The 16,612-nt window shown below is 33.3% G+C and overlaps 1 protein-coding gene across 1 annotated transcript; it reads right to left on the bottom strand.

Moving 5' to 3' along the window:
- Nucleotides 1-2,718: 2,718 nt before the first annotated feature.
- On the bottom strand, nt 2,719-5,379 carry LOC120080513 (transcription termination factor MTEF18, mitochondrial-like). The gene is made up of 2 exons (XM_039035194.1): nt 3,099-5,379; nt 2,719-2,992 (listed from the first exon to the last, which is right to left on the bottom strand). Exon 1 carries the CDS (start codon nt 5,090-5,092, stop codon nt 3,308-3,310), a length of 1,785 nt encoding a protein of 594 aa, XP_038891122.1. The 5' UTR covers nt 5,093-5,379; the 3' UTR covers nt 2,719-2,992; nt 3,099-3,307.
- Nucleotides 5,380-16,612: the final 11,233 nt, after the last annotated feature.

Raw genomic sequence — 16,612 nt, 5'->3', positions numbered from 1 at the left:
AAAGTTTTTGTTAATGTAATAAAGATAACTAATTGGTCATTCCAAAGACTTTATATGCTTTATTATTTCAAAAATCATAACCGAATATGTATGAATAGAGATATCCCAACCACCCAAAGTAAAGAACAGTTACAAATAACGAAGAGAAAAACTAATAGATTTAGATAGGAAGCAACATAAAATATAAACCAAAATTTTATACCAAAATACTCGGTTTGATAACTCGCTACTAATCTCTCTTCTGCCTTCTGGTTAAATCAAAAGGTAATCTCTCCGCCATTCTGCTAAGCAAGAAATTAGAAAATAACAAACCGCTATTAGGTTGAAGGCCCACAAATTCCTCCCCAAAAACCTTTGCAATCTCTCTCTTTTCCCCGTAGGGGCAGAGAACCCATCGTTGTCTCAATTGTGCTACCGGAGGCTCTGGGGAAGTCGGAATATGGATCCCTATCTACCAAAATTTTGACATCTAGTTCCAGCAAACGAATAATCATTGAGTCTTCCTCTTTCCGGACAACACATACAAAGAGACCCGCCAACAGTTAAGTAATTAGTGAACAAACATTTATTGGAAAAAGCAACCCCAAATATTTGGGATTGCGAGTAAAGGATCATCAACAAGGGCATTCTAGCGCGTTGTAGATTCTTATCCAAGACTTGTGTCATTTGATGATGCCATGTGAATCGCTAGAAACATGTAGTGGTTAACCCAATAATGAAAGTTTCGTAAGGGAACTGGAGCAGGCTACCATGAGACAAACAAAATGTCTTCTTTCTAAAGAGATTCGATTCAAAACTATTATATGTCCAAGGTCCAATATTGAAATAATTTCAGAGGTTTTCCTTAACTTTGTCTGTGTCAACAAACAATTCGAAATGCCTCATTACTCCTACCAAGCAAGCCACATGTCAGATCTGGGGCATCCCAATTCGATTAAATGGAATGATAGTTTCTCCTTCTGAATCTATAAAATCAAAATTTTGATCAAATCACACATCCAATATACTGAGCCTTCTAATTCTTTAAGAGATTTATCTAAAAGATACGCGATATAACTAGGAAGATGTTTTAAATACCACACATGGGTTACTGGGCATGCTAGTTTAATATAGCCCATTTGATATTTCCGTATTCGAGAATCAACAAATTCGACTCCGCATTGTTCACAAAATTTCGAATCTTCTTTTTTATCTCCGATTACTTGATAATTTCCACAAGCACAAATCCCCGCCCAAAAATTCTTTCACAAAATAATCTATCTTTTTCAGGTTTATTGGTTTTGTAATGAAAAGTAAGGGTTTTGTTACCTCTTCAACTATCTTGCCATTAGGTAGGGCTTTATTGGCCCAAACACTTATTTGTTGAAGAAAAACTAATCCAATTCAGAGTTGATGTTTATACCGATCAATCTAAATTTCTGATTCATTTTGATTAAGCTTCCTTCCTATTAATCTGGAAGTTATTCATGTTCAAGCAAGTTTCAACAATACAATTGTGACTGTTACATACATACAGGATCGGATAATTTCTTGGTTCTCCACTGATACGTGGACATTCCAACTTCAGAAGTTGGAAAGTTGTGAGAATATATATACACACATGTACATGCCTATGTGTTATTATATTTTACTAAAAGGAACTCATTACTAGATGAGCAAAATGCAGATATGTTGGCGGATAGAATGAAATGATTTTTGGAAGAAGAAAAAAAAATGACAGAAACTAGTTTTTGAAACAAACAAAAATAATCTAGCCAAACCAAACCAAACCAAAGGCGAGTATAAATAAGAGTTTAGATGCATGAATCTAGAAAGAAAGATGTCAAAAATCCTCTTATAATATAGAGAGATTATAGAAGGCCGCCAATGTTAGATGTATGAAAAAACTACAAAAGTATTTTGAATTTTGTAGACAATGTTAGATGCATGAAGATTTACTTTTTCTAAATCTATATTGCTGTTGGCTACTTCATTCAAAAATTTCCCTCCCGCCGACCAATATTCAAAATTTCCTCATTTAAAACAAAATATCTTATACAACCATGAAAAAATAAAATTGCCAAAACATTGGGGTATTCCAAAATAAAAACAAAGGTTTTTTTGTTTTTTAGTATGATATGAATTGCCATAGCATATATATACAAAACAATTCTTGCAATTGCAACAGGCCAATCTCAAGATGTATCCTTCCTCTAAGTAATATGGGCAAAGAAATCCTCCTAATAATAATAGGCCTGTTTGAGAGGCTAAAATGCAGTAGGTTTGTAATGAATTGTAATTTCAAGCACACGTTTGGATTGAGGGCTTTGAACCTGGTTTGTAATCCCTATTACATTCCCTACCAACCGTTTTCAACCCAATCCTCTTTTGTACCCTTTTCACGCTTTACGATCTCATTCCAACATCAGTTTTAATATTTCATTGTAATTCTGATTACATTCCAATCTCCCAAACTCACCCAAGAGTTTACAGGACAACCATTTCTCTCTATCTTGTATAGAGATGTATTATGATCACAAGCTAAAGATACAATTTAAATGACAATAATGTGGAAATTACGCAACTCAGCAGTAATATATTCAGAAAGCTCCAATTCTTCTGTGTTAAATAAATAGTTAACAAGTTGCACAAGAGAGATGGTCTACCACACAACACCTACAGAACGTGCCTATCGACAACATTTAGAAATTTAGATGTCAATACTATGCTCGCCATGTATCCACAGAAAAAGTGCCATAAATACTAAAAATGCAATCATAAGATATACTTGGTCATAAGCTAAAGTGCCATAAATACTTGGTCATTGATAGAATGAGAGGTATAACGCTTTGCCGCAAAAGCACATAAGATATACCTCTAGGGCATTTAGTGAGTAAAGAAAAGAATGTCTCAAATTTCCATGATTTGTAATTACTATGTTAAAAGAAGCTTGAATAGTGAGTAATGAGCAAAATAATGCTGTGTTACACTGCCCCAAGAGGACCACCAAAACCTGCAAATGGTTAACGAGGTAAAGGTTAATTGGAAATAATTGAATTCGGAAGGAAAGGAGTTCCGATCGTGTTGCAAGCAACAAACAATTTAGTATGTTAACTTACGTTGTGAAAATGATACAGTATTTCGAATTTCAACTGTTATTTCACTGGACAAGGAAAACTTGCTCTGGTTCAATAGAATATCACACTTCTCCACAAACTTTACAGCAGATTAGCCTTCAATTCCATTAATTATTGAAAACTTGTAGTATAACAGCTATGAAGCAATTGGTTATCGATTGGTGCAAAGAATATGTTAAAATAAGATCGGTCTAATGAGCTAGAGAATATGTTGGCATAGAATCTGAATATATTTCTCTCTTCAACTTCTGCCAAACTTCCATGCCTCTGGGATGATGATTGACATACTGTCTTAGAAATTTTTTTTCCGAACACGCAACAATAGTGCTCAATGCCAACATCGGGTCGGCTGTTCCTTGTTCCTTGAGCCAACTATACATTAAGAACCTAAGAGTGACCCTCTGAGTTGTATAGCTAAGATAGGAAGGGAAACTTACTAATGATGAAGCAGGGTACCCCAAATTATTCAAAAGAAAATCTATCTTTTCTTCTATTATATATTTTGTTTGGTTAAGGATTTGTGGAGAAACTTCAATCATTTTGTAAACATCCTTCTCATCAATGCCAGCTTCAACAATACAATCAAACCGCTCTTGAAGCTCTGCTCCCTTACCTCGAAACACCTTGAATGCTTCTTTCATCTCCCTCGAGTTTTCTTCTAGACCTAATTTCAACAAGAACTGAGTTTTCTGTTGCTTTGATCGATTTTCAGAGTCTGGTAGTGGTGGAACTCTTGTCCCGAGCTTCCAGTTCTTCAATTCTTCTGGTTTCTCTAAGATAAATTGACATAGCCGTTTCTTCCCGACGTTCAAGTTAGCGAGCAAGCTGCTAGTCTTTTTCAGGGTACACAATCCCAATAACAAGGGATGTGATCTGAAAAGGTATCCTATCTCTTGCACACCCATGTCTATTTCACTGAAGAACAAAAGGCATTGCCTCATATTTGATACAAACTTACTAACTCGGATTTGAGGGAATTGCAGGAACACGGAACATATCTGGTTCATTGAGGATCCCATTTTCAGTAATAACCCAATTAAGGAAAGTGATTTACTTCCTGAATCCTCAAATAAAAAATCTGGATGTTGCCTGATTAAATCAGCCAACTTCTCATTACAGTAACCCATCTGTTTAAACCAGAAAAGCAACCCAAGAATTTTCTTCCAGTTATAGGAACTATCATCAGTCAGTTGTTCTTCAACCCAGCTTGATTCAAATCCAATGTTCTTCAATTTGTCCAATACCTGAGCAAACCCATCATTAACACCACCAATTAATAGATAGGGGCTACAAACAACAAATTTAGCTACGGTAGCTCGGCTGAGACCAAGTTTTTCATATGCTTTTAATTTCGACAGCAAAACACCATAATCACACTGAAATATCTGAGTTGCCTCCTTGTATATCTTTCCTATCTTATTTTGTTCAATTCCATAGCTACACAACACAAGATAGTTCTGAAGCAATAAATCATCATCATTCAAGAACATCAAATTGCGTGGAAGAAACGCATTATACTCTGCAGGTTGCAAGCCCAGACTCTCGAAGAAAGGCTCGAATTCATTAATCGGATGGTAGCGCAAAAATCGCAAAACTGACCGCCCAATATCGCCCTCGTGTTCAACTCTTTCCAGAAGTTTTTCAAGAAAGGTTGGCGAATTTCTACTCATATTCTCAGCAACCATTAATTGAATTCCTCTAGTAGAATTCAAATACTCCAATAACGCAGCCTGAGCCTCCTTCATAGTGGCCCGAGAAATCCGACGACCGTTTCTATTAACCTTAGTCGAATTCCCCCCAGAATTTTCACATTCTTCCGATTGGGGAGCCTTTTTAGTTCGATAAAATCTAGGATTTGAGGCAACAGGGGAAAACCCAATTCGCCAGTACAAGACTCGAACTAATTTGAACTTGTTATCAGCAATAATCGAAGAAGAAACCATGGAAAGTGCTCTGAGTTGCTGAAAGTAGAACATGACAAAATACACAATGTATGCAGTTCAAGCTCATTACATATATCAACAATGAAATTTCAACGGGTACCTCTCCACAAAAGATTGAGAACTTCAGCTGTTTGAGATTGAAAAATCTAACGGTTTCAGTGAAGATTTCAGTAGAAAAATGAGAGAAGTAGCTCCTGGAATTCGCTATACCAGTGATTGGACGTTGAGAATACGAGAAGTTTTGATGAGTGCGTCGGCTAGGTCTTTTCTGGGATCTTTGAAAGATTATTTTTTCACCAGCACTTTTATGTGAGATATTAGGAGGCGTTGCGACTACGAGACAAAAACATAGTACCTAACAAACTATATATAAAAGGGAAATTCTTATAAATAAAAAAATCTAAAAATATATTTACACTTAAATCACATAAAATACATATAAAAATAATTTAGGTTAGACATTTTAATAGATTAAAAAAAATACTTATCTCACAACCTAAAAAATGTCATGTTTGATCCGTTATAGTTGAAAAACTTTTTCGGAAAAAAAACTATATTGCACCAGATTTTTATGGGATATACATGAATTAACTCGTTTGATTGGAGATGCTAAACACGTTTTCAATGAGATTGTTAATTAAGCATCAGATTCATTCTTTTTATAATATGATTGTTAATTAAGCATCAGATTCATTCTTTTTATAATATAATTGTTTGTTCGATAGATAATTTGAAAAACAATATTTAAAAACGAGAAATTCAAAGCAAATGCTTATTTGTTTATAAATAAGTGTATATAACATAAATTGAAACTTATTCTAAACATATTTCAAAATGTGTTAGATAAAATATTTTATAACAACTATTAATTCATTTTATGAACATGTTTTATGTTAACATTTCTATATAATAATTATTTTTTTTCAAAGAATAATACATCTAGTTTGAAAAAGAATAATTTAGTTTATAATATAAAATATTATATTTATTATCGTTTTAATCTTTTTTAATTTAATTCTGTTATAGAATTTTTAATTTAAAATTTGATATACTTTAACCCATAAAAAAGTTCCTTTTTTAGAATTTACAAATCTAAAAATGTAAAATAAAATTTGGATAGTCTATTAATCGAGTCTTTATAAAATTAAAATTTGTAAAAAAAATATATAAAAAAATAGAAATGAACATTTTTTTTTTTTTTTATTGAAAATATTGCTTCTAATTGAAATTCACATCATTACTTGGTATTTAATAATCAATCAAACTTTAGAATTTGAAATCAATCTAACCATAAGTTAACATGCACCTTTTTACTTTTTAAAAACACAAAATACCTATAAGAAAAAACACTTGAAATATAGTGCAAGTACATTTCCAAACTCTATATATCTAAACTATGGTTTTCAAATCATATCACATCATTCGTACTTTAAAATGTGCAGTTAAAAAAGGTATAGTAAATTTTTATAAAAATATAGAAATTAAAATAGAACCAAAATAATGTAGTTATGTAAAATTACAAAGTTGCTTCATTATTTTAAAGTGATTTTTTCTTAAAGATACCAACACACATCCGCGACTTTAAAAGAATAAAAGCACCAATTTTTTTAAACCAAAAGATATGTTGATTTAGTTTTAAAAAAAATCATATAACATTGTTTTCAAAGAAAGGAAAACAAGTCAACTTATTTATAAAGGAAGTAAAATGTCATTGTTCTAAATGTGATAAAAGTAATATTTTGCTATATTTGAAAATATTTTCAGTAGTTCATTAAAATCAACTACCAAAGATCGTTAAGAAAGTATGATTTGCTAGATTTTTGTTTTTGTTTTTATTTTTTTTCAAATCAAACTTTAAAATCTGCTACGGTACCAATTTATCTTATATAATTTGGTGCAAAGCTCATCCCATAGTTTTGCATAGAGTCATGAATTTATCTGTTATTTTCTTTAAAAGTATCTTTGTCCCAAAGTAATTTGAATATTGTATTAAAATCACATTCGCCATTTTTTTAAATCCTAACTCATTTAGGTCCCATTTGGTAATCTTTAAAAAAAATAAAATCTATATTTATCTATATTTCTCATCATGATTTACATATTTCTTGTACAATTGTCGAATTCTTAGTCAAATTCTAAAAACAAACAACTTTTTTGAAAGTTCCTTTTTTTAGTTCTCACATTTGACTTGGTCAAACCATTGGTGAAAAGTAAATAATAAAGAAAGAAATTTGGGGGTGGAAGTAGTGTCTATAGGCTTAAATTTTTTTAGATAAGAAACAATTTCATTGATTAAATGAAATCCATGGGTATCTATTGGTACACAAGGACCCCAATCATAGGGTATACAAAAAGACCCTTTCAAAGGGAGTGCAAAAGGTGTTTCCAATTTACAATAAGGAAAGAAAAATTTTGATTGTGTATAGCCTGTAAATCTTTGCACAAAAAAAAAAAGAAAAAACATTGTGTATGATGGTATCAATAATGTTCTTTGTTGTCTTAGCTTGTCTTGGACGATTCTAGCATTTCTTTCATCTCCAATCTTCCACAAAACAGCACAAAATGATGCTTAACCAGAGACGTACTTTGTCAATTTTGAAAGGAGTCTAGCCGATTAGTAGGTGAAGCCAACTTTGCAAATCATTTGGAAGGACCACGGACCATCTGAAAGCAGAAAAAACTTCCATCTATATCCCTCTAGAGAAAGGGCAGTCAAAGAAAACATGTTGGGCATCTTCATTGTTCATTTGATAAAGGCAGCACCATGAGGGAGATAGGTGGATCTAAAGGCATCGTTTTTGTAATCTATCCATAGTGTTTAGACTAGAGTTAGTGATTTCCCATAGGAGGAATTTAACTCTCTGGGCAGGAACAGCTCCACAATTTCCCGAAAAGGTCGGTTGAATGTGAGAGTGGATTGGATATGAGGGAGGAGTATAAAGATTTTGTATTGAAACTAGTGTGGCTAAGCTTCCATATCCATTGGTCCTTTCTATTAGTAAGGTTCAGACTTGGAATAAGATGAATAAGAGCAACCCATTCTTCAATCTCATCTTCTTTAAGATTTCTTCTAAAGTTTAAGGACCAAAAACAATTTCTAGTATTCTAAGCCTCCTTAATAGAAATATTTTTCTAGGTAGATAGTCGATAGAGCCTAAGAAAGGTGTTAAGGTAGAATCAGTAAGCTCTGTCCAAAATGCTGTAAAGAAACCATCACTAATCTCACACTGTATATTCCCATAGATAAAAAAAAATATAAAAAACAAAATAATTACCAAATTGGGTCTTACTCTTTAAAATTAAACAATTCTCTTGTTGTCGTTCACTATTGATAACAAAGATTTATATTTTAGGTTTTAATGAGAGTGAAATTAAAAACATAAAAAAAAAAGGTTTGAAGGAACCACCTACAACAAGTCTCGTTCCTATAATTGCATGATTTGTTTTTACTCAATTATTCGATTACTCGTTTACTCGATGTTCGATGGTACTCAATGAATTTTTGCCCAGTTCAACCCAATTTTGAGAATTTGAGGTCAGATTTGAGAGGTTAGGGTTCAATTCAGGGCGGTTTGAGCAGTCCAAAAGTGTTTTGGAGTCAATTTGGTTATTATTGTAATAATTAGACCTTTGTTTGTTTGAGAATGGCGAAACTAAACCATATCAGTTTGTGTTTAATTATTTATGCATGTGATGTATGTTATAATTAAATAAATATTGTATGTTCTATAGTATGCCATGTAGATTTAAAATCCCACCACAGGAAGCATGTTACATGCATTGAAAGTATGTAATAAGGTGTTATAATATATAATATGCATGTTTAGGGTTTCAGATGTTTTAATATAAGTGTTATATTATAGGTTATTATGAAATTGGATTAGACATGAAAATCCATAACAAAGAGAAGTTGCATGCTCACATAGGCTAACTACTTGTTTTAATAGTTAAAATAGGTCGCAATCTTATAAAACTTTGGTTACAAACTCAACGGGTATATAATCTTGTCTAAGGCTGGGGGTATTTAAGTTGATGATCTACGACACACCTCCTACCTGGGGATTATGGCCGAATAATTGAGCGTTGTTAACCAATTTTATGAGCACACAAGAATAGTTGAGGTGTTAAAATTTGTTTATTGCCTAGACATCATAGGTTATATCCAATTATAAACGTTATACTTGGATAAATAACTAGACTAAGGTTGTTTGGTTAGCCAGAACATTTCTAAGTAAAGATTTACCTAAAAACAAATAGAATACTTCAGTGGGAGATTAATAACATATGGGATATGTTGTTCTTAGCTCTCACGTCCCTAAGAGTTTACACTGTGAGATCCATGCAACACTTTGTGTCACCCTAGAGTGACCTCCATTTAGAAAGTGTTTGCATGGGACAATAGCAAGGTGAATAGGGGAAGTAGTTCATAGTAAGTGGGTGAAGGATGTGTGTCAACGTGTCCTGTGGTCTTTTTCATTGGTTTGGATCATGAGATTTCTATGTTGCGCTGTTTGTCGTCCTTAAGGTGGCATTAGCTAGTCGCTAACCATGACTATCCCCTCAGAAGGTTGTAACATAGGATTCGAAACAACTCAAACTCTAGAAATAGATAGGATTTCTTATGTCGTTTCCCACTTTGACTCTCCAATTCGGTAGCATCGTTGGGGCCGCTAATCTCTAAGATTTAAAAATGGAGAGTTACACTTACAGAATTACTAAATGTTAGTAAGTTCTTGACCGAAAGCAGTAGCTAAATGACTATCAGAATATGAGTTATTCTAGAGATAGTATTTAGCCATGAATAACTTGCTTTAGTAAAGGAGTATTTGACTACCCCTTGGTAGCATTTACTCTGACTCACTATAGTATCGTTGCAAATAAAATAATGAAATTTGGGTACATTATCACTTTGCTAAAAATTTGATTAGGTTTAGAAGCAATTCACTAATTAGAATTTGTTTATAATTTCAGCATGTTGAATTTTTCAACTTTACTCACTTTCGACACTTTTAAACGTTAAATCAACATGGAAATCGAATATACTAGCAGTTGATGATTTAGACTATGTTTTAACAGAGGAATGTTCTCTATCTCCCAATTTTTATATTGACTAGAAGACACAACAAAGTAAATATGATTTACTTGTCATTGCGACGTGCTTGGTGAAAAATGATAAGTTAACTTGGATAATGGATTCAGGAGCCGTTAATCATATCTGTACTTTTGCTCAGGAAAGTAGTTCCTGGAACCAACTTATAGAAGGTGAAGCAACATTTAAGGTAGGGACCAGAGAGGTTATTTTGGCTAAAACAGTGGGAGATATAAAGTTATTGGAGATAGATACATTTTACTTGAAAATGTTTATTACATTCCTTTTATGAAAAGGAATTTAATTTCTATCCTATGTTTGCTAGAACAAAATTACAAAGTTTCTTTTGAATATAGTGAAATGTTCAGTATCTCAAAAGGTAATATAGTATGCTCTACAAATCTAGAGAATAACTTATACGTGTTAAAACTAACTGAGGTAAAAGTCATTTTAAATAAAGAGATGTTTAAAACAGTTGAAACTTATCATAAGAAAAAAAATTCTCTAAATGCCTATCTTTGGTACCTAAGACTAGGTCACATTAATCTCAATAGGATTGGTAGATTGGTTAAGAGTGGACTTCTAAACCAGTTAGAAGATAGCTCTTTACCACCATATGAATCTTGTCTTGAGGGCAAGATGCCCAAAAGATCTTTAGTAAAAGATCTTAGAGCCAAAGAACCCTTAGAGCTAGTATATTCAGATCTTTATGGTCCGATGAATGTTAAAGAAGGGTATGAATATTTCATCAGCTTCATCAATGATTATTCAAGGTATGACTACATTTATCTAATACATCATAAGTCTGATACACTTGAAAAGTTCAAGGAATATAAGTCAGGGATTGAGAACCAATTAGATAAAAATATTAAAACACTTCGATCAGATCGAGGTGGTGAGTACATGGATTTAGTCTCGTGATGAAGAGAAGTCTTTTCCGATCTTCCACTAAGAAAAGAATTGGTTAGTCACAACTCACAACGCTTGACACATCTTAACAAAATGGCATTGCAAAAAGGAAAAATAGAACCCTGTTGGACATGATTCATTCTATAATGAGTTATGCTCAGTTGCCAAATTCTTTTTGGGGTAGTATGGACTACGATGTATATATTCTACATGATTCCCTCGAAAAGTGTTTCAGAAACACCTTACGAGTTATGAAGAGGACGTAAAGGTAGTTTACGTCACTTTAGGATTTAGGGATGCCCAACACATATATTGATGAAAAATCCAAAGAAGCTGGAACAACATTTAAGGGTATGTCTATTTATAGGCTATCTCAAAGAAACAAAAGGTAGTTTCTTTTAAGATCTTTGGGAAGATAAAGTATTTGTATTGACAAATGCAACATTCCTGGAGGAAGATCACATTAAAAATCATCAACCTCACAGTAAGCTAGTATTAAGTAAGATAACCAGAGAAACTACAAATAGATCAACAAGAATTGTTGATCGAGTAGGTCCTTCAACAAAAGTTATTGATGGAACTGGTATTTCACGTCTTTCTCAAGAGTTGAGAATACCTCAACGTAGTGGGAAGGTTGTGCAACAACCTGACCGGTACATGGGTTTAACTAAAACTTAAGTCGTCATACCTGATGATGGTTTAGAGGATTCATTGACTTTTAAACAAGCAATGGTGATGTGGATAAAGTAAAATTTATGGATCTATATGTTGATGATATTCTACTCATTGGGAATGAAGTAGAATTTCTAGTTGCATTAAGACATGGCTAGCCACGCAATTCCAAATGAAAGATTTGGGAGAAGCACAGTATGTTCTTGGAATCTGAATTATTCGAAACCACAAGAACAAAACAATAGCCTTGTGTTAGACATCTTATATAGACAAGATGTTGTCTCGATATAAGATGCAAGATTACAAGAAAGATATGTTGCTTTTCAGGCATGAAATTCATCTATCTAAGGAACATTGTCCTAAGACACCTAAAGAGGTTGAGGTTATGAAACAAATTCCATATGCATTAGCAGTAGAGAGTTTAATGTATGTCATGTTATGTACTCGTCCCGACATATGTTATGCAGTTGGAATTGCCAGCAGATATCAGTCCAATCCTGGATATGATTATTGGACTGCTGTTAAAAACATCCTCAAGTATCTTCGGAGAACGAGGGACTATATGCTCATATATGGTGCTAAGGGTCTAATCCTTACTAGATGCACTGATTTTGACTTCCAAGCCGATATAGATTCTAGGAAATCTACTTCAGGGTCAATATTCACTCTGAACGAATGAGCTATAGTGTGAAAAAGTATCAAGTAAAATTGTATTGCTGACTCCACCATAGAAGATGAGTATGTACATCGAAGAAACGTGATTATCACGCAGATTTCCTCTAAAGACAACTTGGCTGATCCATTTAGAAAGGACCTCTCGGCTAAAGTGTTCGAGGGTCACCTAGTGGGACTAGGACTAGGACTACGAAATAGATAGAACTAGGACAAGTGAAAGAAGTACTGGGTATTTGATGTCCTAGTTTATTGTATTTATTCTCTTATTACTCAATATTGTATATATATTTGTGTATATATAAAAATCCACTGGAGGTTTAGTCCAAGTGGGAGTTTGTTGGGTTTTATGTCCTAATTCATGGTTCGTAAAACAATAAACTTATTATGAAATTCAATAATGTTATTATTGAAGTTTGATTCAATAAAGTTGTTATTGAATTTATGAATTGCTTATTTTGTTTTAGAAATGAATCCAATAAACTAAAAGATCCATGACTATTATATGAGTAATTGAACTTTATGTAGAGACATAAAAGTGGATTAGGTTCGAGTAAATAGTCAAAATGATCTATAGTATACGAATAAGGTGTTGGGAATGGCGTCTTAAATCTCCTTGTAATCTCGTAGTTTGTAAACTCTGTATAAACATATTGTTGTTAATAAAATAAGTGTTATTTTATAAGCATATACTCAATTCAATAAACTAAGATCCGAGGTTATTTCATTTAATTTAAACAAGTATATTTAGACATACAAGTGGATCTTGTTTAAATGATAATCTAAATGGTCTGTAGTAAATGGATAATACCGGGTACCTTATCCTGGTGACACTATGAATACGACCCGCTTTTTAAGTGTTACAAGTGTTGTAACGTGCTATAAATGATCTGATCCTGATCATTCATGTGGAGACATGCAAAATGGGATATCCTATACAAAAAGTTTGTATAAGACCGGACCAAGAAATGATTAGTCTCTTTATATAATGTCGTTAATAATAGAGATTTACATTTTACTAGGATGACCATAGGTGACATGACCTGAATCCTGAGTAAGTTGTGAACTCCTACTCATGAAGATAGTCCTTTGATTTGTATGGGTGAGAGTGGCCAGATTGCCAACTCAACAAGTCTACCATTTTGGAGATTCGTCTGATTGGGGAGTTGGGAATTCAGCTACACAAGATGGAATTCACTCTTTCCCCGATGCAGGGACAAGTAAATAAATTGCTCCCTTAAAGGCTGATTCCGGGTCTTGAACATAATGGCTACACCCTCTCTTGGCCCGAGAAAACTTGGTTATAGTGGGACTATGACTTATTATTCATTAGAGGAATCAATGATACTTAAAGAGTTAGATGTAACTACAGGGGCAAAACGGTATTTTGGCTACTTTTGAGCAATTTGTGAAGGGTCATCGCACTGTTGATTTGTTATTTTCAATGCACACAAAAATTTATCTGTAGTGCAAAGAGTACACTTGTCGTCTTTAATGGAGTGACCGATAGTTAACAAATGTTGGATAATTTAATTAAAGAGTTTAATTATTTATCCGAGTATCATTGGAGCTTTAATTTATAAGTCTATAAGGTCCCTACTGTAGCTCAACAGAGATTTAATATTTGGATTAATTTGAAGTGTCCAAATTAATTATATTTGATATAATTAATTATAATGTATTTGATACATTATGAGAGGAATTTAAATATGATTCAAATACCAATTATATGAATGAGATTCATAAAGTTAAATATAAATATGATTTATATTTAGAGAATTAAAATATTCGGATATGATCCAAATATCATTTATATGGATGAGATTCATATAAATGGATTTAATATAAATGTGATTTTATATTAAATGTCATGTATAGTTAAGAGAGAATAAAATTTATAGTTTATGTTATATTTGATGCAATATAAAACTATAGGCTATGTGTTATATTTGATATAGCATATAGTGTACATATAATAAAGTAGTTACTATATATTTTATTAATTTATTTGAAATTAATAAAAGGGAAGGAGTTATAACTCACTCCTCACATTCTCTCAAAAAAATAACTAACAAGTGATAAAAGAAGTTGAGAGATCATCTTCTTCATTAGGCTTTTATGTGAAAAACTTCCTCTAATCCTCTCCTTCTACTTCCCTCTACCAAGGATTCAAGTAAAGCTCACAACTCCTGCTTGATTTCTTTAATCCAAAAGAGAATACAGAGGGTTCTCAATTGGTAGTGTCCCTGCGTGAAGAAAAAGGAGATCCACGAAGAAGAAATTATGTTCGTGATTGTTCGAAGGATTCATGAATAAAGGTTCTTCAAAGGTGATATCTCTTGAACTTGTTTCTTGTTTAAAAGCATGTTGTAATTTAATTGTTAAATGCAAATATCTATTGTATGTTTACTGTAAATTTTTTATTAAATAATTAATGGAATTTGGACGATCCGCTTCTGCTCAAGGTTTTGGGGTTGATGCCTTAAACTCTTGTAGGGTCTTGTAGTTTGTAAACACTTGTATTGAACAAACACTTGTGATGTAATAAAATGAGATTTTTTCTTCACTGTTGTCTATGAAACATGAGATATTTTAATTGCTTTACCACAAACCAATAAATTAAGATCCCTGGTTATCGTTGTAACTTAAGCATGTATGTGGAGACATACAAGTGGATCATGCCTTAAGTGATAACCAAAATGGTCTGTAATATATGGATACATAAGGGAAACCTTATCTTAGTGACACTATGGATGCGGCCGCTTTGGTATATAGTTACAAGTGTTATGACGTGTTACAAATAGTCTGATCTTGATCATTCATATGGAGACATACGAGCGGGGTGACCTATAAAAAGGAGTTTGTATAAGATTGGACCATGAAGTATTTAGTCTCGTTAAATAACACTGTTCATGACAGAGACTTCACTTCACCAGGATGACCGAAGGTAACATGACCTTAATCCTGAGTGAGTTGGGAACTGCCTTTGAGGGCAGTCCTTTGATTTGCATGGGTGCGAGTGGCCAGATTGCCGACTCAAACCTACCACTTTAGGGATTCGTCTGATTGGGGAGCTGGGAACTCAGCTACACAAGATGAAATTCACCCATTCCTTGAAGTAGGGGTAAGTAGATAGATTTCTCCCTTAAAGGCTGATTCCGAGGCTTGAACGATGTGACGCCACACATATTCTCAAGACTCGAGAGGTGTCCATTCATAGTAGGACTATGATGTATTATTCATTAGAGGGATCAGTGGTACTTAAGGAGTTAGATGTAACTACAGAGGCAAAATGGTAAATTGGCCCAGCTGTACTTACGAGCATCTGTGAAAGGTTATCGTATTGTTGACTGGTTATATCCGATGGACACAGAAATATATCTGCAGTGAGAAGAGTACAGTTGTCAGTCTTTAATGGAATGCCCGACAATTAATAGATGGTGAATCTCGTGACTAAAGAGTTCAGTTAGCTATTCACGTACCGTTGGAGCTTCAAGCTACAAGTCTATAAGGTCCCTTTGGTAGCTCAATGGATTCGAGTTGAGAATCAGTTTTTGGGTCAGTTTGAAGTGTTCAAATTCACTAGAGGGAGCTTGATTATATATGATATGATTAAACTGGATACAGTTGACATGATGTATGAGATACATTAATTGGAGGAAAATGATATTAATATGATTTATATCAAGTAAAGGAGGAAAAGACTATGGTTTAAATGTTGCATAGAAAAGGACTATGGTTTAAATGTTGCATATGACGTGATATTAAAACTATAGGTTATAAATATAATATGATAAGTTAGTTATTATATTTATTTATAATTAAAACAATTATGAGATAATTGCTGGTGGTTTCTCCATAACCATGCATGAAAGTGGGAGGTTGTATTCAGTTTTCATAATTGAAGGATAAAATGGAAAATGTTTTCAATTTGGAAGAGAATCGCAGAATCGCTTAATTTGAGTACACTACCTATCGTTTAGCTCACGAGAGACTCACGACAACTTCAAGTGTTTGTCTAAACGACCGCGTACACGCGTTGTTGACTAAATGATCGTGTAAAGTTTTACTAAATGATCGTGCACCTTAGCAAGATTCTCTAAACGATCAAGCTACTTTTTCCTAAACGATCGTGTACCTGCTGATCTTTACTAAACGATCAAGCACCAAAGTCTATACGATAGACACTATACTCTACCACTTGTTTGGTC

Source organism: Benincasa hispida, chromosome 6 (genome assembly GCF_009727055.1).
Source record: "Benincasa hispida cultivar B227 chromosome 6, ASM972705v1, whole genome shotgun sequence".
NCBI lineage: Eukaryota > Viridiplantae > Streptophyta > Magnoliopsida > Cucurbitales > Cucurbitaceae > Benincasa > Benincasa hispida.
This window is presented reverse-complemented; position numbering and strand designations above follow the sequence as displayed.

What these genes read in the sequence shown, in the direction of transcription:
- LOC120080513 (XM_039035194.1), bottom strand. Translation starts at nt 5,092, where the DNA reads ATGTTCTACTTTCAGCAACTCAGAGCACTTTCCATGGTTTCTTCTTCG.